At 41.8% G+C, this 11,885-nt stretch overlaps 1 protein-coding gene across 1 annotated transcript; it reads left to right on the forward strand.

Annotated features, from left to right (window-relative positions):
* On the forward strand, positions 1-7,993 carry Dydc2 (DPY30 domain containing 2). The gene is given in 6 exon segments (XM_074079303.1): positions 1-175; positions 487-542; positions 2,210-2,291; positions 3,311-3,465; positions 3,848-3,970; positions 7,174-7,993. Coding segments are annotated over 3 exon segments (429 nt in total). The 5' UTR covers positions 1-175; positions 487-542; positions 2,210-2,291; positions 3,311-3,318; the 3' UTR covers positions 7,333-7,993.
* The last annotated feature ends 3,892 nt before the right edge of the window (positions 7,994-11,885 follow it).

Raw genomic sequence — 11,885 nt, forward strand, 5'->3', positions numbered from 1 at the left:
AGCCGCCTCTGCGCAGACCCGGGGAGCCGTTCTCTGGTTCTGATCATCGCGGCGCGCGCCCGACGCTCCCGCCTCCGCCTTCCCGGCGAGTCGCGTCCCGTTGCTAGGCAACGAGCGCGCGCTCAGGGGTCCAGTGACCCAGCGCTGCAGGGGGAGCGGCGCGCGCAGCGCAGCGGTGAGCCCGGCGCACCTTGCGGGAGGGAGGTGGGGAATGCGCGCGGGAGGGGAGAGCACAGATTATCACCCAGAAGCTGAAAGGAGGGGGCTACGAGAAAGAGCTTTGGAGCCAGGTGGATACGCGGGCTAGCTCTGGGAGAGATGGAAGGGCAGCGGCCTTTTGGGGAGGACTCCTGAGGGGCCGCCTGTCCTGGAAGAGCAAGAGACCCCCAGAGTCCTTAGGAAGCTGTCACTGCAACCTCCTGGCCCAGCCATTTCATGACTTCACAGCTTTGGACTTGCTGGTGACCTCTGCTTGATTCCTTTCAGAGTCATCTCAGGCACACCCTCCTCTGGGAAGCCCAAGGACTACCTGGCTTAGTCAGGTGTGCATAATACTCTAGACCTTTTCCCATGGTGTTCTGACTTAGGGGCAAGGTATTGCCTTGCAGGAGAGACCGCAATAAAAGCTCACTGGTTTTGTTTTTGGTTTTGGGGTACTGGGGTTTGAACTCAGAGCCTACACGTTGAGCCACTCCATCATCCCTTTCTTGTGATGTTTTTTTGTTTGTTTGTTTTTTGAGTTACGGTCTCACGAACTATTTGTCCAGAGATCCTCCTGATCTTTGCCTTCCGAATAACTAGGATTACAGGTGTGAGCCCAGCTCAAACACTTATGTGCCAAAGTGGACATTGATGAATCAGGAAGTATGAACAGGTCTCTGGGCCCACAAGTATCAAAGCCCTCACCAAATCAAGAAATATTTCCTGAGTATTTGGGATGTGCCAAGCTTCCGGGATCCCCTGTAGGGTTTGTCACATCTAAGTAGTGTGGCAGCAACCCAACGGGAATGGAGAGGTCCTGAGAATGCAGAGTTGGTGATTCTGCCCCATAGGAAGGATGGATCTGGAGTGATAACACCACAGTAAATGGATAGCTAGGAATCATGTGAGGATTTTGTTAAAATGCAAACCCTGAATCTGTGTGTGTGGAGGGGGGACCTGGGAATCTGCATTTCAACAAGCCCTCAGGGGCTGGAGTTCTACCTCCATCTATCATCAGTCAGACCACGCTGGGTAAAGGGTGTGTCGAAGGTTGTTTATCCAATGCACAGATTCAGCAGAAAGAGGCACCACCTGCCCCAACTCCCCCCTCCACCCTGTACTTTAAACATAAATGGATTTTCCTGTAGTTTTAGAGTTAGAAGTCCAAAATAAATCTTACAAGGCTAAGCCCAAAATATCAACAGGGCTGTTCCTTCAGGAGGATCCATTTCCTTGTCTTTTTCAGCTTCTAGAGGCTACCTCCTGAATCACATTGCTACATCTCCCTCTGCTCTGTCACTGCATCACCCTGCCTATCTGACCTTACCGTGTCCTTCTTATAAAGACCCTTGTGATTATACTGAACCTACTTGTATAATCTGCTCCCATCTCAAGATCATTAACCTAATCTCATTGGTAAAGTCCTCTTTGCCATGTGACATAACATATTCATAGGTTCCACATATTAGGACATGGACACCTTTGCAAGCCATTATTCAGCCCTAGATCAAGCCTTCAAGATGGCTCCTGTGTCCCCAACCATTTTATTTTTTTTAAGAGTTTTCTTATTTTCTGGCAAAACAAAATATTCCAGGCTCATTAGACTTTCCCTTGTGCCAACCCTACAGTCAGCCATTTTGTTAAGGAGCTCTGATTAAGCAACAAAGTTTATTTAAAACAAGTTCTTTATGCTCAGAGTGCTCGTTGCTGTTGAAGTGTTTGGTCTTCTAGGCCCCTGCAGTGGTGAGAGTTAGGAAATGTATACTTTCTAAATATTGAAATTTAGCTAGTTAGCTATCTTTCCTTCCTTAAACTAAAAAATGGGAATAGAGTCGGTCATAAGTAGGACAAATGTTAGGCAGTCTGATGACCCAATCTTCCACTATAATAGCAAATATTTACTAAATTCTATTCTTACCATATTCCAGGCTAAGGGCCTTTCAAGTGTTCATTACCTCTATTAATCCTTTAATTATTCTGAACTATGTACATTATTTCTGTTCTACAGAAAAGAAACCAAGGCTCAGAGACACTGAGCAACTTGCTGAAGATCACACAGCAAAAAGTGGCAGCACCAAAACTGGAACTTGGTATGTCTGATCCTGGTATCTGTTCCTACTTCTCTGGTTCACTGCCGCTCCTAATTTAGCATTCTAACTTGGACTACATTACTCCCATTCTTGAATCTGATTAGTAGTAAAGTGAGGGGGCATCGACTCGAGCTAAAGTAGTTTCTTGCTGAAGCACTAGACAGTGAAATACTGTGTTAGAGTGGCTGCAGGGGCCAGCATTTTCCCTCTCTCTCCTCCTCAGGGCTTTTCTTTGGTCTCCTGTGAAATAAGTGAGTCTCTTACCTATGTCATAGACCGTAGCTTCCAACCTCACAATAGCATAACTTGCAGGGTACTCAGAGCCCTTCCTTCCTGACCAGTTACTTTTTCTCTACTTGAGTGGAAATGTGTGGTGAAGTCAAAGGCTTAGCAACTCTTAACCACAAATGTATCAGGCTCCTCTCAACCGATGACACCCAGGACCAGTTGCCTGACCAAGTTTAGCTGGAGACCTAGAGAAAAAAGTTCATTTGAATATAGCAGCTATTGGCAAGTACGTATTGATTCTTTCGAGAAGTGTATTATTACAGTTTGGATTCTAAAACTTCCCCCAAGGCCAAGTGCTGAAAGATGTGGTTGCCAGCCTGTGGCAGTATTGGAAGGTGGTAGAACCTTTAAGAGGCCAGGCCTAGTGGAAGGAAGTTGGGTCATGGAGCATGCTCTTGAAGTGGGTTGTGGGACCCTGACCTCTGAAACCATGAGCCAACATCAGTTTTTCCTTCCTTAAGTTGATTATCTCAGGTATTTTGTCACAGAGACAGAAAGCTATCACAAATGGGACCCAGAAACATCTCATATTTATCTTCATAAATCTGAGTTGGATAGAATATATCTATTTTTGGTAATGACATTTTTTTTATTACTGTTGTACTGGGATACATTGTGACATTTACAAAACTTCTTACCATATGTCATAGTTGAATTCACCCCCGGAATATATCTATTTTAAAAATCAGATGACATTTGTAAAATACTGTTTCTGCTTTGATGTTTCCCAGACCTCAAGATGGAAACCGCCTACCTGAAGAAGTGCTTCGGAAATTGCCTGACCCAGGCACTGGCAGAGGTGGCAAAGGTTCGACCCAGTGACCCAATAGAATTCTTGGCTCACTGGCTTTATCATTACAGGAAAATAATGACAGCAAGAGAAGAGGTTTGTGTGAGTGTGTGAGTGTGTGTGTGTGTGTGTGTGTGAGTGTGTTTGTGTGTGCTGGCTCTGCTTAGGGAGGGCTTCGCTTGCCCAAAGTAATTTAAAATCCAAGACAGAATCCTGCAGCTTGACAGGAGTTTCTTGGTTCATCCTCCTTGTGAGGATTGCTTAGGCTCTGGTGTCTCTCAAGTGAGTCTGGGAGTATAAAGAAAAAATCCAACTCAGAGGGTCATGGAGTTGGTGGGTCTGAGGCTAGCAGCTGCTAAAGTTGGTTACAAGAAGAAACTTACTTGGCCTGAAGAGCCCAGGGCCAGGTCTGTCCTAATGAGGGAGGGCCATTTATAAGGCTTCCCTAGGCTAACCTGATTCAACTCTGTCACATCAGGATAGGCAAGAGAAGATGCTGCTGAAGGAGGACTACGACAACAGCATCAAGGAGTCAGAAATGGCAGAAATGATGAAACAAGAAGAGTATCAGATTCAAGAGCAGTGTGCAAAGTGTCACAAGGTAGGAAGGAAGAACTCAGCCAAAGGTTCAGCCACATCCAGTGATGGATTTCAGGAAGTCCACAAGGCAGCCCAACACTGGGCAAAGAATGTTGAGGCTCCCCTTAGCCTACCTATTCCTCCATAGTCGCACATTTACATGCAAACCAATCCTACAACAGTCTTGTCCACAAAATCCTTGTCAATGCATAAAAGAGGACTACAGGATATGGCTCAAGTGGTAGAGCACTTGTGAGGCCCTGAGTTCAATCCCCAGTACCAAAAAAATAAACAAATAAAGGAAAAAGTGATAAAAGGCAAATTTATTTTAGACTTCAGGAAATACCACTAATATTACTAATTTTAAAAGTTCAGAGTTGTTTTTTTTTTTTAAACTCTTCATCTGGAACAAATATGTTTTCCTACAAGATCCTTTGTTCCCTTTTCAAAAATTACTCAGTATTTTTTTAGAAACCAAATATATTCATTACAGCACATACTTCAGATATAATCTTTTATTTAGTATTTTATTGTTAAATTCCGTTTATTTATGTGTCAAGCCTCAGATGCCTCCTTTCTGCTGCTGTAATAATGGGCCTAAATTACTAGTTTGAAATAGTTGGGAACAATTCTGCGTTCATCCGTCTGATGAGCATATCTTTGATCTCCCACAATCTTTTCTATAATCTCCCCCCAAAAATCTTGTGTTCTTTTATGCTTTCTACAAAGTAACTGATACCCAGATAGAGAATTCACTTAATTGCAGTGTTGGGCTTGATATCTGACACTTTAACTGTCACTATATCCCATGCATTAAAGTCTTTAATTCAGCCCTGTACAATTCACTAGCTTTTGCTAGCTTCAAGGCCAACTTTGAAGACATGAAAATATTAAGCTTATTTACATTTATACTAATATATTCAACATTCTCATAAGTTATTTATTTGAAGGCTGGAAGGTTTATAATTAAAGGGGAAGGTGGTTTTATACTAGTTTTTTTTTGACAATGTACCCTTTGAGCAATTATTTGAGGATGAGAGAGGAGAGGATCATGAAGTCACTACCTGTTGACCATTCCAATGACTTTCTAGCAATATATTTTCCTATCAATAAAATCAGATATATATAGATATATATAAATACATCTATATATATATCTATATATCTGATATATATAGATACATTATGTAATATATATAAAGTAAGGAAAGATTTCTGAAACTCCACTCCATAAAAATGGTAGGGGCCTTAAAACTTTGCTTACACTCATATTTTGAATTGGCCCTTTGTATTGCACTCAGGACTGCACCCTGTAGCAATACTCCTTAGCAAGATTTAGATAAGCAGAAAGTATGCCATTCCTTTGCCAAGTGTGAGACAAGGGCAATTATAAGGAAATGTGGAAAAGGAGAGCCAGCATGCTCCTAGACTGTGTGCACATTCTATTTTAGGAAGTATTCACAGGCAAGTTGTGGTTATGGAAGTTGATTTCCTTTGTTAGAGGAAAGAAACAAGGAAAACCCAAGAGTGATCTAAAACAGCAGAATGAATTGTTTACCTAGCAAGGGAAAGCTACATCATTCAGATGTGAGTTAATTTCCGAGTAAAATTTGAAATGCAAAGAGGTAGAGGTAAAACTGGATGTTTAGACCACAGGGCAAAGCTCCTGCACTTCCACATGTCAGGTCCAGCCACTCACCGCTATATTCCAAATAAAGAGATGTGATGAAGGCAGAGAAAGAAGGTTTATTACACAGCCCAGGACACACCATGGGAAGAGGCAAAGTAAACACTTCAGCCCATCTTCAGCCATCTCTGGGGTACAGACATGAGCTATAGGTTTGCATAGACAAAGAACCAGGGGCAGGGTGAGAGAGGTATGCATATTTATTAAACAGTCCTGGACACAGGTGTGTTCCAGTGGACCACTATCTTGGCCCTTGTTTTGGGAGTGGTTCTAGAGAAGTTATCACTGTCATCACTGGTCAGGGTAAACAAGTCATTATTGCCTGGTAGGGGGTCTATCCTGTGGGTTTCTGCAGGGGTGGTTTCTATCCCTTTTCAAAAAGATATTATTGATCAGTCCTTTCCTTGCTGTAATCCAAGGTGACTGCAAAGTGACTGCAAAGACAATGGCTCAGAGCAAAGGCATTCAAAATGGAGGGAGGGATGCCCTTTTAGTTAATTCATGGGCCTCAGTGAGGAGCCAGTGCTCCCCAGCAAAACCAGCTTATAAGCACCTATTACCGTGGTAGATCAAATAACAAGATTCTCAAGTTCTGGTTTCTGATTCACTCAAGGTAGATTTCAAACTCTTCTTTCCTATTGGTCACCTTCAAATTTCACATCACCAGAGCTGGGAAACTTGGTTTCAGACAGGGGTGCGGGATGGGTTGTGTCAAATTTCAGCAAGCTTGAAATAAGCCTGGTTTACCTGATTGGTTTATATGCACATGCACAAAGCTCTGCAAGATTTTTCCTTAATCTCTTAAAAGCATCTTTGCTTGCTTACACCTTTGAGGGACTCAAAGGCTTGAATACTACTAGCCTAATGGCTGTGTCAGAAGAGGAAACAGTGGTAGGTGTGGTCAGCTCATATCCAGTTTTAGGAAGCAAGAGCTGCATAGGGAGGTAGCATTTGAGTCCAGCCTAGAAGAGAGTCAGCAAAGGAATTTGTATGAACTTTTGTATTTACAGTATTGTATACTTTTCAGTTCTAGAGAGTGTTCTTTTTATGATTTTCATTTTCTCTGCTGATATATACCCTAACTTTCACTCATTTTGTCCATTTTTCTCTCTTAAATTTTTGAAAATATTTGACAGTTGTTTTAAGTCTTGTCTGCTAATTCCATCATCTGTGTCATTCCGGGGTCTCTTTCCATTGAATAGTTTTTTTTCTCTAAATTATGGTGCGTGTTTTCCTACCTCCTCCCTCACATTCCTACTCATTTTTACTTGTATACTAAACATTGTAGCTGGTACATTGTAGGGAGTCTGCGTTGTTTTCCTTCAAAGGCATTTTTTCCTGGCAGGCAGTTAAATTATTGGTGAATCCTAGCAGGTTTGGTTTCATGCTTTTTCTTCATCCTAGGCATGAAAATAGTAATATTGTGCTCTTGATACTCTTAAGTGTGTTTAGTGTCTACTAACAACTTTTTCGTTGTTGTTGTTTTCTATTTTGTTTTTTTCTCCTTCGCTTCCACAAATGATGCTATATCCATGCAGAAAGACACAGAACGCCCTAAGAAGGAGGCCTTGAAGTAAGAATCTCTGCCAGGAACACTTCAACATATTCCTTCCTCAGAGTCAGCTGAAATAAATGACCCAGAGGCTTTTCCCTATAATTTTATTTATGAAAGTGCCTCGGGCTCCAAATCTTCTTAGATGATCAGAATGGGGAGAGTTCTAAAGATCCCCTCCCTCAACACTGCAAGCCAAGAAAATGGCAAGAAGAGACCTCACATCAACCAAGACTTGGGGGATTGTGAAAGGAGGTATCTGCAGGAACTCTGTAGCCCCAAGGCTGGTCTGCTATCTACAAATCCCCTTAATCATGTGAAAATTTGAACTTTCTATAGAATAAAATCAACTCAGAATAAGAATTAAAATAAGTAACCAAGTGGATAAGACTTTTTTTCCTCTTATCTTATCATTTTGTGGAGATGGCACAGAGAAAAACACCTATCTCGTGCTCTGAACTATAGCTGCACGCAATCAGGCTTCAAAGGTATGTCCTGGAGGCCACCTTTGTTACCAGTAGCAGGTATGTTTCTTCATTTTTACATTTTTCCCAACTTTTAATTGTGATAAAGCACATACAACATAAAATTTGCTGTCTTAACTATTCTTGAGCGAGTGTACACCTTTATGGTATTAATAGGTTCATATTGTTGTATAACCATTACCACCAACCAATGCTCAAATTCTTTTCATCTTGCAAAGTGGAAACTCTACACCTATTTTATAATAACTCTTTCTCTCCTTCCCCACCCCAATCCCTGGAAACCACCATTCCACTTTGTCTCTATGGTTTTGACTAGTCCAAGTATCTCATATAAGTAGAATCATACAGTATTTGTAATGTCCTCAAGGTTCATCCATACTGGATCATGTGCCAGAACTTCTTTCCTTTTTAAGACTGAATAATAATATGTATGGACCATGTAGAATCTCAGTACTTCTGCATCTAGAGATCACACCATGCTGCCTCATGTGATACAAAAAAATACTTAAGAAAACCGAAGAGAACTTGGTCACTGACAAGGTGAAAACACTGTGGGTGTGGGAAATCCAAGATGACTGCCAGGTTTCTAGTTTGGGTCCTACAGGTGGATGGTGGTGGCTTTTTCTGCAATAAAGGACTCTAAAGAGGAAGAGCAGGTGCGGGCATGCTGAGTTTGTCTGCCTTTGAAAGGGACAGCTGGGGGGATGCCACAAAAGAAGGCATCCCTGAACCACTGCCCTCATCCAAGCCCCAAGAAGTACCAAAGACCCCATCCTAGCCTTATCTTTTCTGCAAGATGCCAGAGCAGGGGATGGAATTTTCTGTTCAATATCAGAAGAGACTTAAGCGGTTCTGTATTTTAAAGTGCTAAACTTTTCGTTTTCAATTTCATCAGATATTTAGATACCTGATATCCTGTGAGAGATACTCTTAGACATCAGGAGATAATAATGCTTGACTTTGAAGGGCATCACTTTTCTAATATTCTAGAAGCAAGTTTACCTTCTTAGCTATATTTCAAAATCCATATTTAGGGGACTGGTGGAGTGGTTCAAGTGGTAAAACACCTGCCTAGCAAGTGTGAGGCAATGAGTTCAAATCCCAGTACTGCTAAAAAAAAAAAAAAGACAAAACCTATATTTAAATACTTCTGCTTAATGGTAGCACAAAGCCAACTTGGAGTTAAAATGCTATTACAAATATTCCATAAAATGATTTTTGAGCTTTGCTTCTTATAGACAGCAGGCTCCCTGTTGGTCTGGCATTCACTACCCAGGGATTGTGTCCAAATTCCAGGGCACCAAGGTCCAGAGCTGTAGTCCTACTTGGGAAAGGCCCATGAACTAAGAGTCCCTTTGACTTTCTACTGATGCTTTAGCTAACATTAGCTGACTCAGTGATATCTGAGGGTAATGGCATGGAGGCTGGGCAGGGAAACCAAAGGGCCATTAAGTGAGACGAGGAAAAAATGAGGTCCATTACAGTAAGGTTGCCTTAATTTTGTGTTTTGATGATTAATGAAAGTGAGAGAAAATGCCCAAATCATGTGCATAAATGACGCACAACAGAAGTGAAAGGAGCTGACTGATGGCTCCTTCACACGCTCTTCCCTTCCCAGTCCTAGTTAATCCCTGCCCTGAGGACCCACTGCTCCTGATGCTCCTATATCCAGTTCCTTCTGGATGCAAGGGCAGAGAAAAGACTAAGGACTCTCTGCCTACATCTTCACATACAAGACTTCGTGTATTTGTTCTCTTGTTGTGTAACAAATTACCAAAAGCTAGCAGCTTAAAACAACACTCATTACCTTATAGTTTCGTAGGTCAGAGGTCCGAGTTGGATTTCATCTGGGGTTTCTGCTCACAGTCTTAGGTTGGAACCATGTCTGTGATCTCGTCTTAGGCTGGAGGTTCCCCTCCCAGCTGATTGGTTGTTGGTAGAATTCAGTTCCCTGCAGTTGTAGAATCAAGTATTCCTCTTTCTTACTGGCTGTTAGTAGAGACAATTTCAGCTTCTAAAGGCCACCTGCCATCCCCTAGTGTGTGACTTTCTCCACAGCCTACTATTTGTTCTTCCTATTGGCTTTGGATCTCTCTGACTGCTTTTAAGGGCTCCCCCATGACAATCTGCCTTTTGATAAACTTAAGGTCAGTTGATTAGTAGCCCAAACATGGTCATGATATCCCATATTATTCACTAGTTCTGCACATACTCAAGGGGAGGACATTATACGTGGATGCACACCAGGGGATGAGAGTCTCAGGGGCCAACTTAGAATTCTGCCTGCTGCACTGAACATACAACTCTTCAGAGGGCTGCATCAGACAATGCAGAGTACAAAGTAGTACATGAGGAATTGAAGTCATTCAGTGGCCAGAATCAGTGAGGATCAATCAGTGGACAAGGATGAGAGAAGACCCTTGCTGGACTGAAACATAAATGGAGAAGGGGGATTATGAGGGACCAGCAGAGCACCTATGGGGGATTCACCCACAGAAAAGTGCAAATTGATATCTACATGGTGGGAGAACTAGGAATTCATCCTATCTCTAACTGCCTGGTCAGGTAATGGGAAATTGAAATAAGAAGAGCCAAGAAAGATGATTTCTCTCATTTCCCCATGAGAAATGCAGGGATATTTTCACTGAGAAACAGCCCTGCTTTGTGGACTTTTAGAATAAATACTAACCCTTCAAACCCAAGCCACTTCTTTTTAACTAAATACCCAAATTGAGAAATTACTTTTAGATTCTCAGATTCAGAGATCACAATCCAACCCCCTCACTTTGTTACATCAAAGTAAGAAAAGATCTCTTAGGGGCTCAAGCCTACAATCCTAGCTGCTCAGGAAGCAGAGATCAGGAGTATCATGGTTCAAGGCGAACCTGCATTAAAAGTTTGCAAGACCACCATCTCAACCAATGGCTGGGTGCTGTGCTACACACCTGTCATCCCAGCTATGTATGGAAAGAAAGACAAGAAAATCATGGACCAGGCAGCCCAGGCATAAAGCGAGACCCTATCTCAAAAATAACCATGCAGAAAGGACTGGGAGTATGGCTCAAATGGTAGATCACCTGCTTGGCAAGCATGAAAAAGAAAGAAAGAAAGAAAGAAAATATGATGCCCTGAATTCAAACCCCAATACTGCAAAAATAAATAAACAAAAAAACATAAAATAAGAAAGGAAGGAAGGAATTGGAGGAGAAGAGAAGGATGAGATCTCTTGGCTAGTATGTAATACCCATCCTTTGCACTTCTCTGCTCACTCAAGACAAAGTCTGACACATAGACCAATGATAGAGAGTAGAAAGACCTGATACAGTGGCTCAAGCCTGTAATCTTAGGTACTTGGGAGGCAGAAATCAGGATTGCCTTTCGAGGCCTGCCCAGGCAAAAAAGTTCAGGAGTTTCAACCAATAAAAAATCTGAGCATGGTGGTATGCATCTGTTATCCCAGCTATGCAGGAGGCATAAATAGGAGGATTGCAGTCAATACTGGCCTGGGCATAATGTGAGACCCTAATCAAAAAACTAACTGAAGCAGAAAGGGATAGGAGCATGACTCAAGAAGTGGAACACCTACCTGCCTAGCAAGTGCAGGAGCCTGAGTTTAAATCACAGTACTGCCAAAAAGAAAAGAAATAGAGTAGATGAGCCAGAAATAAGCCCAAGAATGTACAGCTATCTGACTTTTGACAGAAGTTCTAAAAACAGTGGAAGAAAAGACAGACTTTTTAACAAATAGTGCTGGGAAAACTGAATATCCACGTGTTGAAGATAGGGATCTCTCACCCTGTACAAAAATCACCTTGAGATGAATCAAAGAACTTAAGGTAAAACCTGGAACTTTGGAACTACTAGAGGGAAATACTTCAATATCTAGTATAGGCAATGTTTTTCTGAATAGGTCTCCAATGGCTCAGGAGATAAGAGTAAGAATTAACAATAGGATTGTATCAAATTAAAAATCTTCTGCATAGCAAAAACAATATCAACAGAGTGAAGAGACAGCCTATGGAATAGGAGAAAATCTTTGTCAAGTGTTCACCCAACTGGGGATTAATATTCAGAATATATAAAGAACTTTAAAAATTAAACATCCAAATAACAATCTGATTCATAAATGGGCAAATGGACTGGACACTTTTCAAATGAAGAAAAATACATGAAAAAACATTCAGCATGCTCAGTCATTAGGAAAATGCAAATG

The sequence above is a fragment of the Castor canadensis genome, chromosome 7 (assembly GCF_047511655.1).
Source record: "Castor canadensis chromosome 7, mCasCan1.hap1v2, whole genome shotgun sequence".
Taxonomy (NCBI): Eukaryota; Metazoa; Chordata; class Mammalia; order Rodentia; family Castoridae; genus Castor; species Castor canadensis.